Below are 27,372 nucleotides of genomic sequence, written 5' to 3'. Positions count from 1 at the left end.
GGGGTGGCATGAAGCAGAGGAGGAAAATGAATGAGAAAAGAGGGAGGAGAGAATGAAAGCGAGAGGGTGGGAATATCAGTGAAGAGGTTGGGCATCATTCCAGAGAAGTTGGCAGGCTGGGTGATACAACAAGGGTAATGAGGGCAGAGAGGAGGAGGTTTATCTTGAAGTAGGTGAGGAAGAGGAAGAAGGCGGGGACAAAAATGGGAGAAAAAAGAACTTGCAAACAAGGGAAGTGGAGGTGATGTAAAGTACAAGAAGAAATAACTACAGAAAAATGTCAAGAAGAATAAACCAGACTAATTTGTACAAGCCTTTTTATCTGCTCCTCCAGTGAAACAGTGTTTCCTTGGAGATACAAAGACTGTGAAAGTAGTGTTTTGTTCTAGTATGGAATCGAGGCTGTGAGGGGGTGAAGAGGAAGATGAGGAAAGCAGGGTTAGATGGACAAATGTCAGTAATAGATAGGCTGAGAATATAGAGAACAACTTGTCCTCCCTCACTCTGCCAGACAATGTTATGGATTCTATCAAAAAAATAATAATTTGGTGTCCTCAGATTTGTATTTGACTAGAGATGAACCTGCATCGTATGAGCAAAATGTGCTGCACTGCTCCGACTGATTCAGCTGAGGTCAAGTGTTCTCCTGGCCAATGCTGAGCAGCGAATGCAAGGTACGTCAGGCTGGTTGTTAAAAACAGTAGAATCTATGGGAAACGGCTGCATCCAGTGGAAATATACACCAAGACGAGACAGGAGCGTGAAGGGAAAATCGATAGAAAGACAGATGAGGGAGCAAAAGGGGAGGGATTTCAAGCTGGGAAATTATCAGTGAGGGTAAGAAGAAGATGACGAGGACGAAGAGGAGATGCAGACAAGGCGACCTGTTATAGCTGCAGCGCTGCATGAGGAGATTGCTGCAGCAGACACACACACGCACAAAGAAATTATGCAGAAACTATTGACACACACTTGCACGGTTTTGATGCAGCAATAATGGTGAATTTTGGACCAGGAGTGTAAAGATGGGCTCAACAATTCATCAAAGTAATACTGATTTTTAAATTGCAGGAGGCACAATATCTGTACGTGAAAATAATCATTTTGATTCAATATTATCATGCTACAAAGATGGCCTCACCCCCACTCACTACAGACTTGAGAAAACATTTGTTTGGTATAATTTCACATATTAAACATTTATTTTTTCCTAACAAATGTGTATAAAAAGGATCACTCCTGATAATCACAATGAGGTATTTTTACTAAATCGTGCAGCCAGTGGAACAACAGATAAAGTGATTGCATCCATAAGTATGTTGCATTTTATCCTCAGATTAGTATTATTTCAGCCAATATCTGCAGGAAGTCTTCGGATCTTTTAGCAAATTGTACTTGTGACAGACAGAGAAAAGCACAAAAAGAAAAAAAATACAGAAATAAAAAAGAAATAGTCCGTTTTTTAGTTTTACCTTTTTTGGGATCCAAATGGTTAATTGCAGCCTCAGTAAATCCAGGTGGCACCATTTACACACCCCCAGTCAGCTGTGACCAATGGGAGTCAGGTCGTACACACATAATGCTGCTAACACCCCCCCCCCCCCCCCCACACACACACACACACACATACAGCCATCGATATTTGTAGATAACTTCTTTAGAATCCCCTTTTTTTTTATTATTTTACAGTAGACTGGGAAAAAAAAACAGTAATCTGTTTAACTTCTGGTGTGCTTACAGCAGAAACAAGATGTCAGCCAGGTCATCTGAAACATTGGTGGAACAGTTGAAGTGTTACAGCAGCTATGACTATGTGTGCACTCACTGGACATATTGGTTTGTACATTGGTCCACAGGGTACAGTTCTTTTCTAGTTCAAAGCTTCTCACGAGCTCATGTCATCATTTTAGTTTTCAGTCATGCTTGCAGGGTTCCTTATTTAGTTTGTCTGTTGGAACCAGGAAGTAAGGTCTAATAATAACAACGGTAATAAAAATTATGATAAAATTTTGTTTGTGTGAGATTTTTAAAAACAGTTAAATTACTCCACAGAATATTCAATATCTAGTCTGTGTGTGTGTGTGGGGGGGGGGATAAAGTCATAATAGGATAAAACATCCAAGTATAATTTAAAAGCATATAGCATATGACCTGATCACACAGAGGGAGTAAAAAAAAATGCACAAGATTAGAGGTGAGAAAAGATGTTGAAAATTAGACAGAATTGCTCCAAGAAAATGAAAGTTTTGAATTAGTATTTACAGAAAGTGCTGCCTCAACTAATTCACATTCCTTAAACAACAAGAGAAAGTTTTCTTACATCCAGAGAGACATGCTAGAATGTAAATTTTGTGTCTACTTCTACTAGTCAGTGGAATGAAAAATTTACACGTCAACAACAATTGATAATTCCAGATGATCTCACCGAGAGGAGGCACGGTAATAGAAAATAATATGGGACCCAAGATCTTTCTCCTGTGGAACACCACAAATGCGTAGATTCTGCCAGAATTACAGAAGGCTGTGTCCAAGAAGTCAGTGAATCCAAAAAATGAAAGAAAAAAGGAATAGCATTTACAAAACAGTGTGAAGTGCTAGTATGTTCACCAGTCGCACAAATGAAGGGGGGGGGGGTGGGTTGAGTGTTTCTTCACACATCTAATCCATTTTGAATATATCACTGTAATTCCTCATTTCAGCATAATTCTTATCCCTGAGACTTTTGTGATCACATTTAACACAACATAGTTTTAACCTCGTTTTAAGGTCACTCACTTTGCTCCAAAAAAGAGGTTTCAGTCAGGCTTTACAAAGCTTTTAAAAATCAATAATTGGTCGACCCAGTGAATGAGCCTATAATACACGAGCAGCAGTGTTCTGGGCTGCAGTGATTAGAGGACAATCATCAGATACTTATTATGCTTTCACTTAGCTTTAATTTACCTGATCACAATAACAAAAGGAGGAAAAATAAAGTGGAATTGGGAAGGCAGAGAAGGTAAAAGCGCAGTGAGACTTTCCCGGAGCCAAGTTATAGTCACACGAAAACAAAAGACGTCAAGATGTCCTTGAGAAAGGTATTTGGATTCTTTCCAATTTGCTGCACAATAGCTGCACGGAGCGGCTGCCATGTGTGTCATGCAGACTCATAATAGGTGTTTGTAGGAGGTATATTCTCTGGTTATGTCTCTTCCTTCCTGGGAAAATTACTTTTCAAATATGTCAGCAGTTTGAAGGTAATGCTTCATAACATCATCACAATCCAGTTAAATGTTTTCAAAGTGAACAACAGGATTTTCAGTGTACAGTTCAGTGGTCTAATGAAGACTATTCATTTGATAGGTACTGTGTGTGTCTGTCACAGGGTAAATTAGGTTGTAGTTGCTGAATTTTAATTTTTAAGAGTTTTTATGTCTCATTTTCCTTTCCTGTTCTCTCCCTCTCGTGTTCCTCCCCCTCTTCCGTCTCAGGAATGCATTGAATGTCCATATCTTTGCCCAGGCAAACACAAGGGTGAGCCAGCAGCAGAGGTTGAATTCCTCTGCGCAGACAGACCGCATCATAAACTGGCATCTAGACAGCCTGCAGCCAGTGGTTCCTTACTCTTACTGTAAAAATCCCTGTGAAACTCTACTAAACTGAGCTGTAGAGCATGGGCAGTATGGCAAGGGTTACTAGGCAGATTAGCTACTCCTCTGCATGTTGTTGTTTGTCAACATGTATATTTGACTGTTTTACTAGCCAGTAGATATAAGGAAGTGTATCACTAAAGTGGCTCTGAGAACTTGGCACCAAAATCAAGAAAAATGTTCATCAATCTGACAACACATACACACACACACAAAAAAAAACATGCCAAAAATAATACACACAATACAATACATAATGCAGTACGATGAAAATTGCAGTATGTACTGTACATGACTTTGTAGTTATAATTCAACTCTTTTGTCTTTGTTTATTTTGATATTTTAATTGCAAGACTAAGAAGATATTGGGGATATCTACAGTTAAGCTCACAGTAACTGACCAGTGCTGAAGTCATTATTCCTACCAGTCCTGACATGTTTGTCTGTTTTGTTGTCAAATTGATGAGGGCTTTTTTTTCTAACCTTAACCCTAAACCGTAACCCTCAGGTTATATCAGTACCTCTAAATGCTAACCTGTTTACAAATTGATTGCCAGTAATGAATTTCCCATTTTTATTTCCAATAATCTGATTTGCAAAATTATTTAAAGCAGGTTTTTTGGACCAGTCAAACCTTGAATGAATGCTAGGAGACACATAGCACATAACACATATGGAATTAGTTATTTTATTAGGGCCTGAGCCTGAAGGTACTTCAGGCGAAGACCCTATTATGTTTTTTTTCTCTATTTTTTTGCAGAAGTGATTACTTGTGTATTCCCCAAAATGACAAAATGCTCTCTTGCAGTTCCAGCACATTAACACAAAACCTGAACCACCCCTTCACCAAGGTCACTTTCCTTAAGAAACACTCAAACACACACAAAATTTTTGGAGTCTCATCCAGACAGCCTGCCCCTGAAGACACACAGTAACTATTGATAGTCCTACACAATACGCCCTCACAGGCCAACACATGGAATCACAATGCTTCAGCTGCCATACACGCTGCTTCACGTATGCCTGTGCATAAAATTACAATGACAAGGCCCAGACAAAAGACAGTGCTGTTCTGTGTTAGCGTCCACGCACTCCTCCATTTAGTACCGCTCGCAGATCTGAATGGATTATCTAGCATCATCTCAGAGTACAATGCTCATTGAAAGCGATCCGTCTGAGTTGCGCAAACACTCACACATCCCAGCTCAGGTTAGAGTAAGAGACCTCTTTTCATTAAATAACAGTAAATGACCCAACTAGAGTGACTTTTGATCTCAGTTACTGTTTTTTAAAAAGATATTTTTCTCCTGTTGATGCATCTAAAACGCAACTTACATGAAGTTATAGGAGGAAGAGATAAGCAGATGCACGCTAAACTGCAAATTTACCTTTAGAGTCATGGTATTGACAATCATGAAAAAAGTTCTAATTCGTAGGAGGAAATTGAACATCATGGATGATGTCATAGTAATGTGTCTCACTGACAAACTTCTGTTAGTGTGCCACTGTATTAAGTACTACTGTATTAAAATTGCAGCAACGCTAATCATATACAGAGGAAATAGGAGGATAATTGCATCATCACACATGCAACTTTCTTCTGGGACTTTTGCAATACATTAGCGGTTTTCCTGTCAGTTTGGGGGGAAACGTTCGCCATCACATGTCCATCTTTGTCACACACATGCATAAGATTGCAGCATGTGTGTCAAGACACTGCTGATTCATTTCAGCATTAGTTTGTCACATCCTTTTTCCCTCTCAACATCTGCTGTGAGCGATCAGACCCAACAATAGCCTATACAGGATACCGCAACTTCCGCAGTGTAACAGAGCTGTTAGAAGGAAGAAGAAGAAGAAAAAAAAACGCCTCACAGATGGAAGATCATCACCGCATCAGCTTCCTCCACGTGTTGCAGCCCACATGGTTTTCTGCTGCTGGGAAGATCACTGCTTATATGCTTTTTTAATGCATAGCAGCAGTCTGATGGTACAACCTGCTGTGGAATTACACCTTATAGTAAGAATGGCGCAGAAACTGAAGAGACATGCAGTAATGCCTAAAATTTAACAAAATTGTTAGGGGTTTTTATGCTTACCTGACAATTTTAGGCAGTATCCACCCAGACATCAAATACCTCACTTCATGTCAAGAACTTGAATGTTAAAGGTTTTTTTTGTTTTTTTTCAGATGAATTGAAAGAAAAATAAATTTTAGAGTATAACTGCTGCAGTGGAGCTGGACACAGGAGATAAACAGGTTGGGTTAGCATACAGCTTCACACCAGTGATTAATGATAGTGTAGACATGGTGGAATGTTTGTGTAAGAGTTTAAACACACTTGACCATACATAACAAGGAAAGACGCAAGTGAATTCAAAACAAGGTTTTTCCCAAGAGGCAAAACATGTCATATAAGGACATAAAATATTTCTGATCCAACGAATGATTTCACTGAAATAAATCAGGCTTTAACCCGATTAATTTCTTTTGATGAAGTATTATTTATTTACGAACATTTCCATCTGCACGTGTTGTGAAAGCATAGGGAGTGGGCTCATCAGACTAGCATGGGCCTTTGGTCGTAGATGCGTTCTACCTCGCAGATTTTACATACATACGGGACTCCTGCATGTCGGGCAAGGCTACTCCTCAGTGAGCTAAAAGCCTTGATGTAGTCACCGATCTCCTGGTTTGATCATATGTGTGAGATAGCCGAGAGATTTGCAGTTTTTAGTCCTTTTAGACCACCAGATGTTTGATGCGTTTGTTAACCATCAGGATAAAAAATTTTGTCTTCTCACAGGTCCTCAATGCCCAGAAAGCCGGGTACAAGGCCGCCATTGTTCACAACGTGGACTCTGATGACTTGATCAGCATGGGATCCAACGATCGTGAGTTAACACCACCACCACCACCTCACCTGTGCACCAACACGTCAGCGTGAAGCATCCTGCTTGCTCAGGTGTCTCTTTGATGACATAGACGAGAGAGCACTGGTCTTTATCATCTTGCAGTAAAGGAAATGGAGGACGTTTTAGAGTTAAATCTTTTCAAGTCACACAGTGTTCTTCGTAGGAAGGATGTGATGCCCTGCAGTACCAGAGAGCACTCACTGACTCCCTATTGTCCCGGCTTCTGTCCACCTATTGGATCCGCTCGTGTCTCCCCTGTCCTGGGGCGGTGCAGCAGAGTCATTGACAAACCAGCAGTTGATTTGGAGAGTCAGTCAGTGTCATGTCAGCTGGTTTCACTAAATAGACACTGTTCGGCCCATTGGAGCCTTCGTGTTATGGGAAATGGCTCTAAGCTAGCAAGATATGCTCAATTTTAGATTTGTACTACAATGTCGTCACAACTGCCACTGTTGGAATTTTCAAAATTGATAAACTGGGGGAGAAATGTTATGTCATGTTTCTATACGTACACGGATATCCATTGACTCCAGCATTGCAACAACTGTTCTACCTGAGTTTTTCGTTGTGTGCTGTAAAGTAATCTCTTGTTTTGCTGATGACAAAAAAAAGGCTTTCAGTTATGCAGCCAAGGTGAAACGTCACGTTTCAAGTTTGGTCAGCAGAGTAGCAGTGATTATTTATGGCCATGTCATAAAATTGTTGTGTGTCTCCCCCCCCCCCCCCCTTTTTTATTTTTTTTTTAGTGGATGTTATGAAGCAGATAGATATTCCCTCTGTGTTTGTGAGTGAGGAGACTGCCAACTCTCTGAGAGAGGACTACATATACGACAAAGGGTAAGTTGGAGCCCAGATCCAATATCTTTGCCCGACAGTATTAATAGAAGCAGGTTTTTGCTCCCCAGTGTCCCTCAAGCCTGTCTGTTTGATTTCTAGCTCTTCCATTTGTGTTTAAACTAATATCTTCCAATAATGCACATATTTCATATATTAAATGGTACATCCCATTAGTATCAATTGAAGCAATAAATTCTCTGGCATGTGCTTTATTGAGCTCCTGCCGCTGGAGCTGTGCAGACAGTGCCTACATGTGCCAGGATGCATTGCAGGTCAGCTTCTAACAGTCAGAGTCCTTCCAAATCCTGCCTGCCTTGAGAAAGTGGACTGAAGGTTCTTTGTACAAAAAAGAAAAGTTATGAAAAGGTCTCCGAACTTCTTTTTCAGAAACAGTAAAAACCGACAATCTGACTAGTTTGATTAGCGCTGTGCCTGGAAGCAATAACTGCAGAAATACCAGACTTAAACTATGATTGATTTTTCTAGACTGGCTGTTTCCGTACTAACTACAACATTACGTATACCCAGTTACATTGTTGGTCAAGTCATGGTGTTACATGAAAAAAAACTCGATTATCTGCTCTCCTCAGCTGTCTCTGCTAGATTTCCACAGTCATGATGCAAATGAATACAGTTCTGCTCTGTAACGTCGCTGCACTCATACTTTCAGGTGCAGTTTTTGCTGTCTTTGAAAGCATGACGACTTTCCCTCAAAGGACACGAGAATGATGAAAGTTTAGTTTTGAGCGGTAGTCCACCCCTGGGCCAGGTTCTCCTTTTACACTGTCGGAGGAGGAACAGACTCTGCCGCCATTTCTGAGTCAGTATAGCTCACGTGCTAAATTTGTAATCAGCACTGACTGCAAGCATACACAAAACAGAGCAAAGGATTGTTTATAGAAAAATGTCTCAGTCAGACAGAATCACAGTAACTATGTCTCGTGTGTGTGTGTGTGTGTGTGTGTGTGTGTGTGTGTGTGTGTGTGTTTGTGTGAGAGAGAGAGAGAGAGAGAGAGAGAGAGAGCGCATGTGGAGTGGCTGTCAGTGCCATCCACATACATGAGGGGCCCCCCCAAAAAAATTTTTGCTAAGGAATGAACACCAAACATGGTGTTGGCACAGTTTTGTCAGTGTGGACCAAACTGGCTATCACAAAATGTGACTGGAGTGAACTAAATCTGTAGAGGGGGTTCGAGAGCCTCATGGAGGACCCTCTTTGTCACACTACAGTTGGTTTACATGAACAACACCAACACCTTTGTAGGTTTATGTGTTTAGACTCTTTCTGAACACTGGAACTTTTTTTGTATACTTTTAGAACTGTTGAGAGGAACTTCTTTTTTTGTTTCAGGAACTGGGAACAGTTGTAGATCTTAGGACTAATTTTTTCTTCTTCGGGATAGATAATTACATCAGCCATCATGAAACCCACAACACAGGGCAAACACAACTGCAGCTGTCGTATCCTCCACCTGGTTGATTTATTGTGTGCCGATATGATTTGAACAAACAGCACCTGTCACTTCCTGGTTCATGGTTGTGTCAGAGTAGCACATAGAACTTTACTGTTGGAAGCAGCGTTTATGACCACCTCCTGATTGTGGTTCTTTCTCCAGCGGACATGTGGTCCTCATGCCAGACTTCAGCCTGCCGTTGGAGTACTATTTGATCCCCTTCCTCATCATTGTGGGAATCTGCCTCATCCTCATTGTTGTTTTCATGGTACGTGCTCTGGAGACTCGACTTTAAGTTCAGGGGTTTCAAAGGAACTACTTAGCTTTTATGAAGGCAGTAATGTTAATTAAACAAAGCCCAAATTTTTGTTTCCCAGAGATGCCCGACACTGTTGCTGTGTACTCATTACATCAGTATCTGTTATCAAAATTGCTTTAGAAATATTGTACTTAAGCTAACAGTATTTTAACTGTTTTTAAACTTTGCTGTTTTTGTATTTTTTTTTGTTTGTTTTTTACATGCCTAGATCACAAAATTTGTCCAAGATCGACACAGAGCTCGGAGGAGCCGCCTGCGCAAAGATCAGCTGAAGAAACTTCCCATCCACAAATACAAAAAAGGTATGGAAGCAGCTTCAAGTACTGTGTTTAAGTGATTAAATGTTCAAAAAAAAACTTTGATACACACACCAGCAGAAGTTAATCTTATTAATCTGACTGTAAACATTGTCTCTGTGCAATAAATCAGCAGTTTACCGGGGTTGATGAATCGCCCTGAGAGCCTGTAGATGTGCTCTTGCCTCTTTCTCACATTATTTGACCTAGAAAAGCGATGCCATCAATGCATTTTGACACTTCATTCCTCTCTGGAGTTCTGCACCTTGAGGCTAATCGGATTAATATGGGCTTGATTTTACTTTTACTCCCCCCCCCCCCCCCCCCCCCCCTCAAAGCCCTCCCTGGGAGATTACAGCTCCTCCGTGTTGAGACTGGACACATGACTGACGATCTAGAAGGTTTTTTTCAGGCCTCAGGAGGTGACTGCTGTGTATTCTGGTTTTAGGTATTTCTGTATGTATGTATTCTGTGTTTTATTCAGTAGGTGCACTCTTTGTGTTGTTTTGTTATGACAGTCAAGAGGAGGAGAGAGGAAGAACAGTGTGATGAGGTGGTTCAATAAAAACATCTCAGTTCTTTTTAGACCCCTCCATCTTGATACAAGGGTCAGTCTGGCTATAGTATGACTTTGCAATGCAAAATGCCCCTTGTGTTATGCTCAAGTTGTGTCTCTGTATTTAGAGGTTTTAGTGCCGGCTGTGTTTCCTCTGGCAGCTGTATTTTGCAGACTGGAAAGCCCCTGACTACAATCAGCTGGGCAGGGGAAGCTTTATAGAGTATGGGTGGTGCATAATAAGTGGCCTTCTTGCAAATCTGCTAATTGCGAGGGTTATGAGCCATGCTGCACCTCCCTGCCTGGCAGGACGGGATGCAACACACAAGCTGAAAGCGGTGTGTGTGTTGCTCTGAGAGTTTTGTCACCTCAGGCTCCATGTTATATCATGGCTGCATCTGTGAGCAGCACCCTCTCTGACTGTGGGTTTCTACAGTCCACCTTTGTCACAACAGGGAGTTCAGATGTCCAGGAAGTGGTGTCCGGGGCGGTGTCTGTCCTCCTGTCACTGTTGGGCCACACAGGAAGGAGACACCAAATCTGTACCTAATCACCTTTTAAGCTCTGCAGGTTGGAGCAGTGCTAGCTTGGCAAGCTAGCAGGGGTTTGAGCGTGGGCGGGCTCCAAGGAGAGGGTAACAGAGCCTCTGTTGTCTAATGGGATTTATCATGAATGTGTGTTTATCCCAGGTAAGACCTGTTCTAACAGCCAGGAATGGCTCCTGTCACAAATATGGATTATCAGTGTAGAGTCCGAGAGAAAAGTAAGATCAGTAACGTCACAAATTGATTACTCGTTTTTGATATCTTGTGTTTGTGGGAGAAGACATTTCTTACAGGTTTAGGGAGCCCAACTGCATGCGGAGGGAAAAGCGCCATGTCTGACTACAGTAGCTCGCTCATTTCTGCTGAAGGTTAGCAAGGCAATACCATCGGCTGCTAGTATTGACTAGACATTGCCAGCGGAACTTGTGAAGTCTAGTCTCGCGTCCCCCCATAGCTCTGCATCAGCACAGAAGAGATATGTGGCAGCAACGGTGCCCTTGAAAACCCCAGAACATGTTTTATGTATTAGTTTTTCATTTGTTGTATATCCTAACACCTGGCGTATTTCATGATCCAAATCTTTGTGGAATATTTTTAGCGTGGAGGATACTACTAGCTAGTTTGGAGGTTGTTATTTTGACTGAGAAGGCTGACTGAAACGATCATCTAATGGCAAGTTTACACCAGAATTTTCCAAAGAAAAACAACATATAGAGTTAAAAGGACAACATCCATGCTGTGATTCAGAGTTACTTTTCCCTCTGTCAAAGGTGCACTGCTGAATCTGTGTCAAGTCAAGAGAGAAGTCTCCCTTTGTTTGATGAAACTACCATGGCCTTGTGGCTGCATCAGAACGCCCCCGGTGGGCCCACTGCAAATGTCGAACCTATATACAGAAACAATGACGACGCAGCATCATGAAGCTGCTGATACATTAGCTCATTGGACCACCGGTGTCCGTTGTTCACTGAAGGCTTTTTTTGTCGTAAGCCCGGTGTTGTGACTCATTTGGAATGTTTGGCTTGTGAGGCTGCGCCGTGCCCTGCAAGTCACCGTGACGTTTGAGACTCAGAGCTGGTCCAGTTCCCATCCCTCAAAGTTTTTGGGCAGCATGCCTGAACTTTGGCTTCATTGCGCTTTGTGTGTGTGTGTGTGTGTGTGTGTGTGTGCGCGCGCGCGCGCATGCTTAATGGCACCCTTTGCCTCCGCTACAACAGATACTGCTGAGCTCAGATTTAGGGGGGTTTGAATAAACGCAGCCATAGTGAACAGGAACACTGTGATGCTGTGTTGATGCTAACGCTCTTAACGATGCAATCCTTGACCTTACGCAAGTTGAGGAGATCAGAGCATCTTGAGCACCATCTTTATCATTTGTCCATCTTTGTGTAAAATGGATCTTGTCCAGGATTTAAACTTTAAATTGCATGAAGACAGTGTTTGCAGCTTGAGTTCACATAACCAAGAATTGTACAGAAAAATCTGGGGGGGGGGGGGGGTAATATTTATGTATGCAGTCATGATTTCCTTAGTAGCTAAAGTCACAGTATCTGACTACATGATATCAGAGCATTTGAAACCAAACAGGTGGGATCACACATGCCACATCAGTCTATGCCTGTGTGTGTGTGTGAGACAGAGAGGTTATAATTAAACAAGGCGGTGTGAATTTCTATCAGTGAGTGAAGTTGTTTGAGGATGATGTGAGCCAGCTAATCAGCTCCTCCTCCTCTTCCTCTTCCTCCTCTGCCACCACTGCTGTGCTGGCAGGACGCCTTTCTGCTGATGAGTCTATCTGCCCACAATCTACCTTCGCTGGCAGACGCACTTAGGCCAACAAAACCAGAACCAGGCATCGATCCACCTCCTCTGCTCCAGGGTAGATGTACTGACTTGTTTTTCACACAATTAATTTTTGACAGGTTTTGATATTTATATAATTTTTTTTCATCTGTTAAAAAGTGACTTTTATCAAATTATTTCTATTAGTCATTTGACAGCTTATTATGTGGAGCGATCAAAGCTGCGAGGGCGGAGGGGAACATCTCTGCTCTCAGCTGATATAGATTCATAATGTTTCTTTTTATTATAAAAACGGGTTAAGTCTTATTCCATTGAGATCCACACAGCCACCCCGACTCTGGGTTTGGTGCAGACAGCGAACTTATGCTTCAGCTGCCACTTAAACAGAATAAAACAACAACACAGGGATGTTTAAACAATATCATCTCCACATATTAAAGCAAAGAGAGCAGCACCGTTTGCACACATCCCTCCTAAAAATGTAGGATTCATATCAGCGAGCACAAGTCTACTCACCAATCCAATACCACCTAAGCTGTCAGCCCTGATACAGAACCTTAATATTCTCCCGCTAGCCAATTCTTTCTTTATCTATTTCTAAAATGACACACAAAAAAACCTTAAAAATAGATGCAAATCTATCAAATCAATGCAGGGGTATCATTTAAATAGTTTGAAACACACTTGTATCACATTAGAACATGGTACCGGTACATTTAGGCACCAGAATTAATATCAGGTACCAGAACATCTCCCCATGAAAGTTAAGAATGTAATGATAGTCGTAATCCTGGGTTTCCCTGCAAGTAATGTGTGATGTCCTTCTTAAAGATGAACAATGGAAACCAGTGTTCCTGTGTAATGAGTTCACAATACCAGTGTGAGCAGCAGCATGCAGCAGGAGATCTGTGTCAATATGCAGAATTACGTAAGAGCAGCTGCTGCAGCTGTCAGCGTACGGTGCCGTGCTGCCGTTAACTTGACTTATGCTCAGGTTTTAATTACAGAAACTTGCATCATCCTCTCTCAAACGTGATGTTGGACGGCCACTTTTGACCCTCCGGGTGGCAAAAGGGACTGGAATTCTGAACTCACACACACATTTGTAATGCAAACTAGCTGAAGAAACAAGGGGGATTGTTTTCTTTTTCCTCCCTCGTTGTCCCTCCCTCTGACCTCTGACCTCTGGTCGGATCCCTCCCCATATATGATGAGTCACTCATCATTATATGTCCTCTCTCCACTCCCCCCCTCGGCTTTCCCCTTCCAACCCCCGAGGCGTAACACACACAAACACACACAGAACCGAGCAGCTGCAGCATCTCAGCCATCAGTGTGTATATGTGTATGTGTGTGTGTGTGTGTGTGTGTGGGGGGGGGGGGGGGGCGGCATGTTGATGTCAGCACAGAGGAGCTCTTAGTTCACTGGCCTCTGTGCCAGTTGCCCGTGTCTGGTTGGCTTAAGCAGTGACAACCTTTTGTTTTGTTTTTTCTTTTTACTGGGTTTCTCTGTCACCCTCTCCTCCACTGGCTGGCTCTGCTACTCACATCCAGCGCTCATGTGAAGTTCAGTAGGACAGCGTGGCTCCTCTGAGAGCCAGGAATGTTGGCAGGCTGCTGGATTAATGAGAAGCAGAGTTGAGACGAGCTGCACTGGTCCTTTTAAGATGAGCTACTGGCCCCAAAACACAAATGGAAGGGATTCCCAGCACCTCGAATGTGTCAACACTGCCAAAACACGTAAAATAAAAACCCCACTTTACCATCCACTTTAATGCTCCAAACACACACATTGTTGGGGTTTGAGAGGATAATTAAAGATTAAAAAAACCCAGCAAGCACATGACCACCATTTGATCTCCTGGTTTCAACACTCTGCTCTGACACGCGTCCTGTACCTGAGAGACTTGAAATTGAATCATGAGTGGGCCAGTGTAATGACGTTATCCAGCTGGAAGACTCGGAGCAGTGAGAAATGTGCACAGCAGCTCTTTGATCAGTAATTGACTGCATGACGAGGGACGACCAGACCAGACTGTGAATTATGTTCTGCTGCAGAATGCTGCAGCGGCGCATGTTTTTCTCTGGACACAATCCTGAGCTGGGGTGGTGAGAGAGTTCAGGCCGACTATCAACATGCGTCCTGACTGATCCAATCACAAGTGTGCAGCTTTAAAGCCGAAGACGCACCAAATCAAATCCATCTAGAGGCTGCATCGTTTGGGAGGGGATTGAGTTTAGCTCGACATGGCAGCCGAGTCGCAAATTTGTTCTCGTTTTACTAAAGTGTCAGAACACATTTGAGGTGAGAACAAGCAAAGCTGTAGAAGAATGGTGCTTTGTGTTTGATGAGAATATATATCATATGCCCAAGCCGGGGTTCGAACCCGGAACCTTCTTGCTGTGAGGTGACGGTGCTAACCACTGCACCACCCTTTTAGAAAACTCTTCCTGCTAAATCATTTATCCCTGGTGTTTGATTCAATCGATTGTCCAGAAATGCCAGATCTGATTTTTAGCCCAGCTCTCCTGAGAGCAGGTGCCATTGATTCTAGCCCATATTGGAGGGCGGACCACACATGGACACATTTCTTTTAGCAGTTTTAATGCAAATGTGTTCCAGGCTACATTGAAGACCACAAATCTACTGACCTAATTCCTTTAAATCAACAAAATCTATACCTGAAAATGTCCGGGGGGAAAGAGAGAGAGAGAGAGAGAGAGAAAAAACGTGAAACATCTGGGATGAGTTGGCTTTCCTTGAACACGCCAAGAAATAGACTAAGCCCATATTGTTTTGATTCCCACATCTCTTTTTAATTTCCAAGCAACTAGGCTGAGGAATATTACTCCATCTTCATCGGTCGGGTTGCAGAATTGTGGGTCTTCTGTCGCAGTGAGATTACAAGCTGATAAAATCGTCAATTTACATAAATAATGATCTGGCTAGATTATTCAAATAAGATGGTGTTTCCTTGATTAAAATGTCAGTAATGCAGAGAAATGGATGAGGTAATTATCTCACCTCTGCTGCTTGCAATAAATACAAACACCTCTTCAGCCAAATGACAGATATTGGAGGTGAAAACTCCTTTTACTTTTCTTTTTTTAACCCTGTTCAAAGCCTGAGTGATCATGTGACTGCTGCCTGACGTTGCTGCTTTGCATCATTAGTCTTGTCAATAAAAACTAAGAGCATTTAATTAGATTGATGCTGCTGTGACATCTTGTGTGATACTGATAGTTCTGGGGGAAGCAAGTCAATTCTTTCACTCAGCTCGACTCAAAAAATAGCTCCCTTAGTGCCAGAGTTCAGCATTTCCTGAGTGTATAATGGATCCATGCCTGCATAAATGTTCCCTCTCCCTCACCCCACATGTCTGGCACCAGCCTGGAAGGATGAGAGGAAGATGAGGAGGAGGTAAAGATGGAGGTTAGCTCTGGTCGAAGAATAAGTGAAGAGTGCCTTGTAAAGACAGACAGGTTTGAGAGTGTCGGGGAGAGGAAGAAAAACTGAACTGAAAGTGTGGAAAAGTTGAAAACGTAGCCTGGAGTTGCTGACGCTGAAGAAGAAGAGGAAGAGGGAGGAGGTTCCCCCGGTCGATGTGACTCTCCATCCTTATACGGTCACATGCAGCCCTGGCACGGACACACACAGCCCAGTCCAGGAAAACATGCTCATTTCAAGCTTACATAAACACACCAGCTCACAACGCCGCGCCTCCTCCCTCCCTCCCTTCAGCCCAAGCCGGGAAGAGGAAGCAAAAAGGAACAGGAGAAGAACGCTGTGGAATTCAAATAGGAGTTGCGTTTCGACATTCCTGAGCTTTGAGAGCTCCTGTAGTGTCAGGAAACGCAGCGCTGGTGGGTTCCAAGTTGATCCGGCTGCAAGAACATGATTTCACACCAAGAATTTCAGAAAAACAAGAGTTGTGAAGCAACCAGTGTTCTTTAATGACCAGATATTTCAAGAGCTTAAGGAACCCCCAACCAGCCAATTAGAACACCCGGTTTCTTGACCACAGCACCATTATTACTTCTAGTGTGATGTCATCAATGATCCACAGGGTGACGGAGCGCTGGAGGGACGATGCTCTTTTTTTTCCCTTTTTTTTTTTGTTTGTAGGCCAACATTCCCTATTGTTGGAGAAAGTAAAACTTGTTAGACCGGAATGTTTTGTACAGCACCAATTTTCATGATGACTTTAAATTATGAAATTATTTTAAGCACAAATGCAAATCATTGATGGTGAGACGTTCTCATTGTGCCACAAAGGAGAAAGGAACGTCAACATCTCCGCGGCTGACTTCGCTCTCCTGCTGTCGGTGTTCTGACGTGCAGCGTCTCTATCAAACACAAGATAAACACAAGGTTTTCAGAAGTCATTCATATAATTATCAGAGATGTTCAACTTTTGAGGCGGGCCCCTACATCAGAGCAGACGTTCATTTTGATTTTTTAACCATGAAGCACTTCTGCTAAGAAAGAACGATGATATACATAAATCCTGCTGAGAAAAGTTGCCTTGTGGTCTTCTCTCAGGTGACAGCTACGATGTGTGCGCCATCTGCCTGGACGAGTACGAGGAAGGAGACAAACTGCGAGTGTTGCCATGTTCTCACGGTGAGTCGATGTGCACGTGTCACATGATGGAAGTAGCGGTAAATAACAGCTTTTCTCAAATTTATGTTTAGAATTCTATATTATAGCTTTCATTTATCAACACCAGGGTTCGTGCGCTTTTTCCCATACGTGTAAAACGTATGTTTCAGTCATACACACTTAATATTATTTCCATTCCAAAACTTTCAAGCTTTTAAATTTTCTGTGCTTGGAATCCCATGACCTGTCCAGGTTTCCCACGACCGTCTGAACCTTGGATCAGCAGAGGTTGTGACCTCAGCAATGAATTTTTTTCTAAATCGGTGTGTGTGTCTTGTTGGCAGCGTACCACAGCAAGTGTGTGGACCCCTGGCTGACCAAAACTAAGAAGACGTGTCCCGTGTGCAAACAGAAGGTGGTCCCCTCTCAGGGGGACTCTGACTCTGACTCTGAGGAGGGGGAGAGTGGCCCCGAGGAGAACGAGGAGGTGTCCGAGAGCACGCCTCTGCTACGCTCCCTGGCCTCCACCAGCGCCCACTCCTTCGGCACCATGTCGGGAGCGTCACGCTCCGACCACGAGCAGGAGTCCTCCGAGTACGAGGATGACGAGCTGGACAGCAGCGACAGCGAGGAAGAGGTCACTGTGGAAACTGTAGTGGTCCAGATGCAGCAGCCCTGTTCTGAAGGTCACGACCACGACCTGCTCCGAGCTTGACTGAGTGTTGTTGGTCGACCTGCTTGGTCGCTGGACTCTGCCCTCCCCAACCTCACAGCTGCTGAAACTTGAGCTGGGGGTCCGACGCAGACCCGTTATGCTTCTGTCACTGCTTACAATACATTGTAATGTTTCCTCCCTTCAAGCTCGGCTCATGTTAACACGATGAAGTGCTGATTTTTTAAGTGTGTCAAGACGTCGGTGTGACGGTCTGGTGACACTGAGGTACAGTAGATTGTTGTACTGTACAGGAGTCACCCACCGAGGAGTCCTGCACTCACGATCACACCTGACTAAAGTTCAGTAAAAGTACTGTGTAAATATACATAGTCACCATAAATGTGCTCCTTTGATGATCTTATCCTAGTCACCTTTGTTGTACAGAACACCCGCTGACTCACCTGGACCTCCAAATCCAGACTCCTTTTTTTTTTGTACATTTATATTTTCATTTCGTCACAGCAATATGGACTTGCCAATTTATTTCTAGCCTGATATTTGAAGGACACTCCCGTCGTGCCAGTTTGTTGTTGCAAGTATTTAAACACACTAAGAAGCCGTCAAGCCATTCGGGGTGGTACGTTCAATGTAAAGAATGTGCTCACCACGCAGGTGTAGCGTTACACTGATAGGAGCGTCATCACTGTCAGCAGTAAACTGCTTTTTGCCTCCACTCCATATAACCTGGGCAGGTAGTTCTAGTACTCAAGACTAACCTGATCACATTTTAATACTGTTCATAGCTCTTTTTATAACACTGCTTCATTTCTGTTGCCTTTTCTCAGTTGCTGTATGGTCCTGTGTTCTCCTGCTCACGTCTTCATTGTGAATTCACTTATAATAAAATAACAAAAAAAAGGTGTCTGTTGAGGAAGTTTCACTGTCAATGATTTACTCAGCAACGCATCGAGGGAAAAAACCAACAGTCCAGTGGTAAAATTTAATTGTTGCGGGGGTTTGTTAAGAGGAATCGTTCACCGTTTATACGATGAACTCTGTTCCTTACTGGCGTGACCCGAACAACCGGCCCTCGTTTAACATCCTGCCACTCGGACGCAAATTTCAAAAAGGTGAATCCTAATAGTCAACTTAAAAAAAAAAAAAAGACTAACATCAGTCCCAAAACTTTTATTCAGTCCTGCTTACAGACACGAACCTTTAGTTTCTTGATAACTTAGGTTTTTCTGGTGTAGAGCCACGCTGGCTGTTTAACCACTTACACTCTTAATGCTACACTTACAAATGAAATTTGAAAAAGAAAAGACAGACATCATTTATCTGGTTGGAATAAATTTATTTGATCTGTCTGTAAACAAGGTGATAAATCAATTTATGGCATTTCTTGGTTTTATGCATATGAAATTAGATGCATTAAGAGACTGTATCCCAGATGTAAGAAAAAAAAAAAAAAGTGGTGAGGAAAAGGAAACAAACATCAGCGAACAGAACTTGAAACAGTTTTTTGTTGTTTTTGTCGTTTTTTTTGTATGAGTACACATATCCCACAAGCCTGAACAGTGGAGCTGAAGCTAAAAAAGAAAAAAGAAAAAGTGCCAATGAAATGATTTCTCGGTGAAGTGGTGGGTAGAATCCATCTTTAGAACAGCAACAGATCTCTCTACATTATGGCACAGGATACACAGGTTCTGCAGTTAAGATTCAACAGGACTACCATAATTAGCTTCTTTGTTCCAACCGATCCCATCTCCCAATGAGCGTCAAGTCTACATTTTTTTTCTCTCTTTCGAAAGTTTTTTTTTTTTTTTAAAGTTGGACGTTACAGTTAGCAGTAACTGAGCGTGGATCAGACCGTGTGATATCCCAGTTCAGTCGACGGTTTAAGTAGAAGGCAATTTATTCCACAGTTTTGAAGTTGTCAACACAGCATGGGGTTTGTACAAATGCCGTTTTGTTTTCTAAAAAACAAAACAAAAAAAAAACCCACAATGAAATGAGTTTAATTTTTATTTCAGATACTTCCACCCTTACCTCCCCCTTTAGCTTCTTTTTTTTTTTTTTTTCCTTCCTTTAAACCGTAGTAGGAATTTATTGTCTGGTTAGTTTCCTTCAGAGAAAAAAAAAAATAGCAGTCATCCTTTACAGATTTAGAGCATTAACACCCGAGCTTTGACTACACTTGGTCCTATTGGAAAAAAAACCAAAAAAAAAAAGAGGAAAAAAAACAAAAACACTGGACACTCAAGATGGTTATATGCTGGGATATCTACTGTCCAAAAAATGGCAGCCTTTCAAAAACAAAAATAATATATTACAGGAGCTGGCAAACAAAAACAGTATTAAGTGCCTGAGCAATTGTTACTGTGGAATGTCCATGGGGTGGTGGTGGGGGGGGGGGGGGGGGGGGTTGTTTCTCCTCGTGGAGCCAGGAAGTTGTTGTGATGGTGAGAAGCTACCAGCACCTGGACGACATCACTCACAGATCCGGTTCATGATCGTTAACTGAGCTGATCCAAGCATACCCGCACACACACGTGCACTAGCCCCCTCACCCCTTTAGAATAAAAATATTTGAGAGGGGTGGCGTGAAGGTTGGATGGATTTTCTGTGAGGTGGTGGGGGGGCTTTTTTTTTTAGCAGGAGGGAGCGCAGAGGGGATGGTGAGTAACCCCAGATATGAACGCAGTCTCCCTCCCAGATGTGATTCTGTTGGGTGGGTGGGGAAGGAAGACATGATGAGCTCGGTTACCGCTCAAGTGCTCCAAAGGCATCAGCTGCTTGGGGAGGGGGGTGTGTATTACTGGGGTGTGGAAGGATCAAGTGATGGGGCACCATGACTTAAGAGAACAATAAAGAAATACCTACTTCAAAATTGACTCTAGAGCTTTTATTGTCCAAGTTTGGCCAGAATTCTGCTGGTCTGATACAGATTTGTCATGATTTGTTTTCTGTTAGCAACATGCTCGCCTTTGCATGTCTCAACTTATAGTGCTTAAAGAGGGTAAGAGTACACAGCGCAAGTTCATTGGGGGGGGGGGGGGAGAAAGTGGGGGCGGGTGGGGGGGGTGACAACAAAAATAAGGGATAAGAAATCGGGAGGAGAGAAGGCAGAAAAAGAAAAAACAAAGTAACTAGCGACTAGGACTGAAGTGAGAAATGCAACAGGGTGGTAAGGGTGAGCTGCTAGGTGGCTGGTACAGGGTGCTTTAGTATCCAGACCTCCTCAGGTAATCAGCCATCTGAAATGCTTTCTTGTTGAGCTGCCCTCCATGGACACCTTCCTTCCCCATGACAAAAACCAATGCTGGAGTACACACAGGAAAAAAAAATACATAAATAAACAGACATGATGATAGCAGGGCTGGAGAAGAACAAAACTTTTTTTTTCACCTGGCTAAATGTGGGGCTACATTGTTAGGACAGAGTAAACCCTGCGCTGTTAGAAATGCTGGGATTTTGTGTAATTTGACTGTTAGGGAGGGGTAAACACGGGCTTGACAGTAATTTGTTAGCTTTTTTTTGTGGTTATTTTCAATTTTTGTGTTTTTTGTTTGCCTTTTCATTTGTTTTTCTCTCCCTCAACTACGCCATAAGCTACTTCAAAACTAAACTAAAACCCTGAATCCCTCAAGTATTTTGCCATCGAGTATGCCTTCTTATTCAATCCTCCTCCATGGACCCCTTCTTTGCCCATTACCAAGACCAAGACTGAAAGAAAGAAGACAGAGAAGGGACACTTAGAAGGTGCGGAGATCACACGTGAAGTGAAAAGAGCACAGAGCCAAAAGCAGCAGGCCGACTGACAAGACAGTTACACAGGGACAAAAGTGGAGTGGAAGCTGGATCGTTGCAGGACATTCACGTCATCTGTGCTGCTGGTGGTGACACAGCTCACACTGATATTAGAGAGCAGACAGTGAAGATTACAGCAGCAGCAAAGTGTAAGAACGCATGCAAAGCTGTGCGTCGCTCGACCAAACCTGTGATCGACTGTTAGGCTGCTGAGGGGAACTTCTTCCATCGAGAGTGCGTGCAACTTTACCATTTGATTAACAGTTGCAAGTCACTCATCTGATGCTTACAATCGGCCAATTTGATGTTTAAAATCGTGTCAGATTCAGAGTTAATACTGCACTTCAATTGATTAGACTTTGCCTGAACCACACTTTCATGCTTGCTTGTGTTCAAAGTAGTTTCTTTTCGTGAGAAACGTTTCTAAAAAAAAAGGAACGAGTGAATCGCTCGCTTCATATCCCGGCTGTAACCTGCACTTGAGCTGGGAGGTGAATTTATAACACTGGTTCAAAGGCTTGAAACCAGTTTTAGTCAGTGATTACTCAGAGACTGCATACACTTTAGTATCACAATCCATCTTAGTGGTCAGTGCAGTGTACTAGCTTCAAATGCACAGTATTGAGTATTAGTTGCTTCGTGTTGATTCTTCTAAGGTTACCGGTACTCCCGGGGTACTGCACCTCCCTCAAAACAGTCTCGTCATCACTGTGCCAGCAGCACGAGAGGACGACCGTGAATGTGTCTAACCACCATCACTGACGTAGCACATGAGCAGATGAAGCAGCAGCATGCTTGTGGTACCTCTCCTCAATACATGTACAAGCCCTCAAGTGCCTGAAGACACGTTAGAAACAGAGTGGAAGCATGTGAGCAGGGAAGAGTGATCATACTTTCAGTGAAGGGGTGTGTTAACCAGAGAGGGAGACGCATGCAGTCAGGAAAATTTAGAAGACTCCAGCCAGAATAAGTGAGCCCAGTGTGAGGAGTACAGGGACCTGTTACATTCACATGTGTGAGCTTCTAGTCATGACTGGGAACATTGGAAAATTAGGAAACATGTGGCATTGGGGCCCACAAAGGACACATGAAACCTGGCACAACTCACAGGCAAGTCCCAGTGAGGAACTTCAGATTTCTTTCTTATTTAAATCAATGTCTGATGCAAGAGCCTCTCACTGCACTATGGAGGCCTACGACTTCTGAAATGGCTTTTGTGATGTCACTTGTGATACTTAAAACTATTTTTGGTTTGCACATTTAATTCATCAGGCCAGATAAGTACACTAATTTCAGTTACATGGACTTACTGAATATTTCAACTTTTAAGTGCTTCAGTTAAAAATGCTGGGAGCCAATATGCAAAAAGCAAATGGAGACGCTCTCGGCTGGAAAATCAAAACTAGAATACTAAGTTGACACGCCAGACAGAATCCTTTATCTGGACACAGACTGCATTTTAATCAACATGTGTAAAGAGGGTCTAAATGTTACACTGAAACTTGACTGAATGACTCTTTGCCACCAGTGAAGTCAAGGCAAAATTCTACCACTGTGGATTAGAACTTAGAACTCCAGTGACTTTTTTCTAGAAGTTAAAGATATTCCTACTTCGATTGAGAATCTTGTTGTAATTCAGAGTAGTTATTTGGATAATAACACATTGAGACTGAAAAATTCAGGAGTGAATATTTATATTGAATGCTCTCCGTGTCTGAGCAGCCAGTACATGAAAATGCTTTAGAGATGAGCAATACAGAACGTAAGAACTGCTGGATACACTGACTCCATTTTCTTAAGATGACTTGATCTGCTAAACATTCATTTCCCCTCCCAAGGCTAATGTTACATTGATACATACTCCAACCAATGGCATTGAAGTGACCCTGGATTTGGTTTTAAGAGGACATTTCCATAACAAAAGGACTTCCTGACATGAACTTGCCGCTAAACTTTAAGATTGTATTCATGCACTTGTTCTCCTTAACTAACATTCAATGTAATCTAATTTGATGGACAAACATTTGAACACCTTTGAGTATCATATATTGAGGAAAGGCGCATTCAAGATCTATCCCACATGCATGGACAACACAGATGTTCATCAAGTAATTCAATACTAATGGCACTATATCAAAGCAGACTACGGTGTAACTGTAACGCTACTAAATGTATAGGGTGAACACCTAGACAGAGCAGGACACTTACCTTTGCTGGCTCTGCCTACAGAAACGTTGTATGTTGGCTCTCCTCCTTGACTCTTTGTCCGTATGTCCATTGTCCAGTCACCGTCAACATGGAGGCTGTCTCTGATTACGGAGCACTTTTTATTGCCTAAGGTCAGCCCACTGGTGAAGAATCCCTCGCGGTCCTTTTCTATTAACACGTCAATTTCTTCAGCCTAACAGGAAACAGCGACAACGAGTTAAGACATGCAAATCTCTGCTGGCCCCCTCTTGATGTAAGGCGCATGGTGAAATACAGACTCTAGGTTTCAGTGAATGTGAAATACGGATCAATGAGAAATCATAAACAGAATTTCAGCTCCGATATAAATCTGTGACACTGGAGATGAAATCCAGCATGTGAATATCTATTCGGTCTTCACTCCTCCCATGAACTTTTGTCCTGCATCTGACCTGTTTGGATGGGCTCACAACGACTGACTAAAGTGAAATATTAGTCAAAACTTACTGATTCAGCATGTGTGGTTAAGACCGATAAGATGTAGCAAATAGCTTAGGTGAACTTGACTGATTAAAACAAAAGAGGTGGCATAAAAAAGCTGATTAAAAACTGAGGGATGGTGTGAAAAACGACTTGAGTTTTCTTAACAGGTACAGTCGGTTCCTTAAAACTGGAAGAAGACAGCAGCACTTCACTCCTACATAACATGAACAAAATCATCTGCAGCATTCCAGTGGGGCTTTTAAAGATTTCAATCTTTGATGGTATCAGCTAAATACAGATGCTACTGACTTGCATGTATGCTACCACTGGAAACTCACTTAAAGGGAAATCAGACTACTGAAAAGCTGACCAAATTGTAGTGATACCCGTTTAGATGGATGAAAGGATAGACCATCATTTTAACAAAATTAGCTAAACCTACCCAGATGCATGTATTAAATCAATGCAATTTACCTTAATAGTATGACGTTTTAAAGTCTGCCAAAAAAAAGTTGGAGAGCCTATTCGTAACCAATTAGGTTTCAACTACAGCAGGTGAAAACCTGTCGAGGCCTAGCTAGTGAATAATGTGCATCAACTGTTGAGCAGCTGTCTCCATTCTACCATCACTGGCAGTCCCTAAATCTCAGAGGCCCACTGCAGCTAATTCAAACCTAACGCTGAGTCTGGCTGCTGCTAATATACCACATAGTCAAAGCTACTGCTTTTTATTGGTAGCGTGTCCAAAAATGCATATTACTGCACTTTCGGAAATATACATCCACAGAAACAAAACAAAAAAACCCGCTATGTGACCCAGTCTGCAGAACAAAGGGCGTCGTCCCTCAACTCCAGAAGTGCACAGTCATAGCAAGCACCAAACCCTTCGGGTAAAGGAAACTACTAAGGATCTCTACTAACGGTAGCATAGCGACGGGCTTTATATAGGGCCCTTAGATCTACTTACATTAATATCTGTGACACGTTGGGCCTTAAATTCGCAATTCTCGCGTGAAATGCATGTCAAAATTTCCCACATGTTCAACTTGAGCTAGCCACCGATATCATTCGGCGTAACTTCACCCTGGCTAAAGCTGATAGCAAGCTAAAGGACAGATAGACGTGGCTTCACGTTGTCCTTTTCACGTGAGAAATGATTTCGCTTAATTATTGATTCAATTTGCGTCTTTAAATAACTTAAACCAGCACATGCCCGAGTGGACACTCCTATTCCCTTGAACAGGAGACAGTCGTTCATAATTCATCCGCCTGTAGCTCCATCGTAGCAAACAAGCCCGTTAACACGCGTATAAAAGCGAATATTAACACTTCATCCGCACACAACTATTCTTATACGAGTAAAATATGACAAAATGGAGGCTCGTGGAAGCGAAGGAAATGTCCAGCTACTGCTACAAATTAGTTGCACACGTGCCATTCGATAATAATTATCACGTCAACTGCAGATAAATAGAGTCGCGTACGTTATTTTTGTACCGTTATTTGTGACCAAACATCTCGATCAGCCTCCGTGAAGCACATGAATAAAACTGGGTGTATCCGCCATCTTGGAAGATAAGGGCCTAGACGCATGCCGGCACGCCGAAAGCGCGTGTAAGTACCATTAACTTTGCGCTAATAGCGTTAGCTCGCGATGATTCTCCGCTGAGAATGACCGGCCTGATTTCAGCTAACGCGAGCTGGACATTGCTAATCAACGCTGCCCGCTTAACACTACCGCAAAATCTCATGGACTCTATTGTCTCCTTATATAAGACAATGGGAGTTTCGAATCAAAATCCACATATTACACTCAATCGGATGCCGATTTCTGTTACATAAAGTCAGTGCAGATTTTTTTCCCCCGACTTCCTCTTCACATACAGACAAGGCTAGTTTACGCCTGCTAACTTAGCAACCCCTACCTCGGCTTCGCGGCAAGTTACCCTGTCCATATTGGGTGGGCTCCGACTTTCCTTGCGGCTGTTTCTCAAAAACCAGAAAATGCTCTAAGCCGTAAACGGTCAACGTTACGGGACGAAAACGTACAAGACCTAGGGCGGATGCAAAAGGAAGGTTTCATACGTTCAATGCATCAGTGTGTGTCAGACGACCAAATACCATGTGTACCACACAGCTCGCCTTATCCTCATTCAACAAGGCCTGGCTATGCAGACAAGCGCACCGACATACATAATACAGAAATGGCTCACAGATTAGCCATGATAGCGTTGTACAAATCATACTAACCGTAATGTTGGCAAAGGTACCGCCGACAAACGATGCCCAGACGTATTTGGCGTTCGTGTACCCAACAATGGCCGCGTCCTGGCAGCTGCCATCAGCCATCAGGTTGTCCACGTAGCTTTGCCAGGACATATTTGTGGAATTAGTTCTACGATGAAAAGTACGCTGGTCAAGTTAAGTCACAGACGTCTCTCGAGCGACGAAGAAAGTGTGCGGAAGCTGTAATTGTCGGTGTTTTAACGGGCCTCTAGCAAGCAAAACCCCCCCCGGCTCCGTCACGTCCCGGCTTTCTTCTAGTCTAGGCAACGAAGAAAAGCCACTGCAATCACACAAGCGCTTGGGTGTAGTCCCCACAAAATCACTCCGCAAGGGTTGTTGTTCGTCCAGCTGCTTCATTGCATAATATAGTACTCGGCGGAGGAATATATTCGCTGTGGAAAGAGGGGGCAACAAGCTAACAGCCTATTTTTTTTCCAGTAATTTGTTTCAGTTGGTATTCTTATCCATGAGTTTTATTTGGAGGTCAAACCAGTCAAAATAATCATTTGAATGCCCTTAAAATCATAAACCAAGCCATTGTTTCGGAGTCATGTAAATATCAGTCAGTCAGTGCACGTGTAAAAAGGTTTGGCATGCACTGCAATCTTTAACGATTATTTAATTAATGCCGACGAGTTTAACTCATCAACATTCTCAATATATTACCATACTAAACCCAACTTGAATTGGGAGATTCCGAAATGATGAAGATGTCCTGAAATGACAGCTATAATAGCAAAGGAGCCTCTTAAAGCCTGCTATCTTAGAATTAAATTTGCAGGAGAAGCTGCATTACCATTTAAGTGTACATTTTAGGAATAGTTTAAATTTCATCATGTCTAACAGTGAGCCAACTGCATGGAGGTTGTGAAGTGTATTCATAAGTACTTGTTTTGAATAAATTACCCACATTATTAGCCTGGGGGGCATCTTCATGATGTCAGATTTTCCAAATTAAAATTCCAAATTCAAATTTGTCGATTGGCATTTGAC

General features: G+C 42.7%; 2 protein-coding genes across 4 annotated transcripts in view; one reads left to right on the top strand and one right to left on the bottom strand.

The window, feature by feature from the left end:
* rnf13 (ring finger protein 13) overlaps positions 1 to 20,103 on the top strand; it is a 39,241-nt gene extending 19,138 nt beyond the window's left edge. For both annotated transcript variants that reach the window (XM_086223219.1, XM_086223220.1), the window contains 6 exons: positions 6,437 to 6,524; positions 7,292 to 7,382; positions 8,999 to 9,104; positions 9,364 to 9,457; positions 16,899 to 16,979; positions 17,303 to 20,103. In XM_086223219.1, coding sequence (XP_086079345.1) covers positions 6,437 to 6,524; positions 7,292 to 7,382; positions 8,999 to 9,104; positions 9,364 to 9,457; positions 16,899 to 16,979; positions 17,303 to 17,673 — 831 coding nt within the window. In that variant the 3' untranslated portion in view covers positions 17,674 to 20,103. The remainder of the gene's footprint in view (positions 1 to 6,436; positions 6,525 to 7,291; positions 7,383 to 8,998; positions 9,105 to 9,363; positions 9,458 to 16,898; positions 16,980 to 17,302) is intronic.
* LOC147249725 (profilin-2-like) lies at positions 19,593 to 26,721 on the bottom strand. Of its 2 annotated transcripts, none has more exons than XM_086223221.1 (3): positions 26,344 to 26,719; positions 23,632 to 23,824; positions 19,593 to 20,935 (listed from the first exon to the last, which is right to left on the bottom strand). In XM_086223221.1, exons 1-3 carry the CDS (start codon positions 26,470 to 26,472, stop codon positions 20,838 to 20,840), a joined length of 420 nt encoding a protein of 139 aa, XP_086079347.1. In that variant the 5' UTR covers positions 26,473 to 26,719; the 3' UTR covers positions 19,593 to 20,837. The 2 variants fall into 2 exon arrangements, with proteins under 2 accessions (XP_086079347.1, XP_086079348.1); XM_086223222.1 differs by lacking the exon at positions 19,593 to 20,935 and adding an exon at positions 20,942 to 21,339 and having other exon boundaries at positions 26,344 to 26,721.
* Between the last annotated feature and the right edge of the window lie 651 nt (positions 26,722 to 27,372).

The sequence above is a fragment of the Aulostomus chinensis genome, chromosome 14, assembly GCF_037954235.1.
Source record: "Aulostomus chinensis isolate RoL2024-O1b breed Wild chromosome 14, RoL_Achi_v1.0, whole genome shotgun sequence".
Lineage (NCBI taxonomy): Eukaryota > Metazoa > Chordata > Actinopteri > Syngnathiformes > Aulostomidae > Aulostomus > Aulostomus chinensis.
This window is presented reverse-complemented; position numbering and strand designations above follow the sequence as displayed.

Coding starts and splice junctions, on each gene's coding strand:
- LOC147249725 (XM_086223222.1), bottom strand. CDS start 26,472: ATGTCCTGGCAAAGCTACGTGGACAACCTGATGGCTGATGGCAGCTGC. Junction 23,825..26,343: donor GTACCTTTGCCAACATTACG/GTTAGTATGATT, acceptor GTTTCCTGTTAG/GCTGAAGAAATTGACGTGTT. Junction 21,340..23,631: donor TGTAGGCAGAGCCAGCAAAG/GTAAGTGTCCTG, acceptor TCTTTCTTTCAG/TCTTGGTCTTGGTAATGGGC.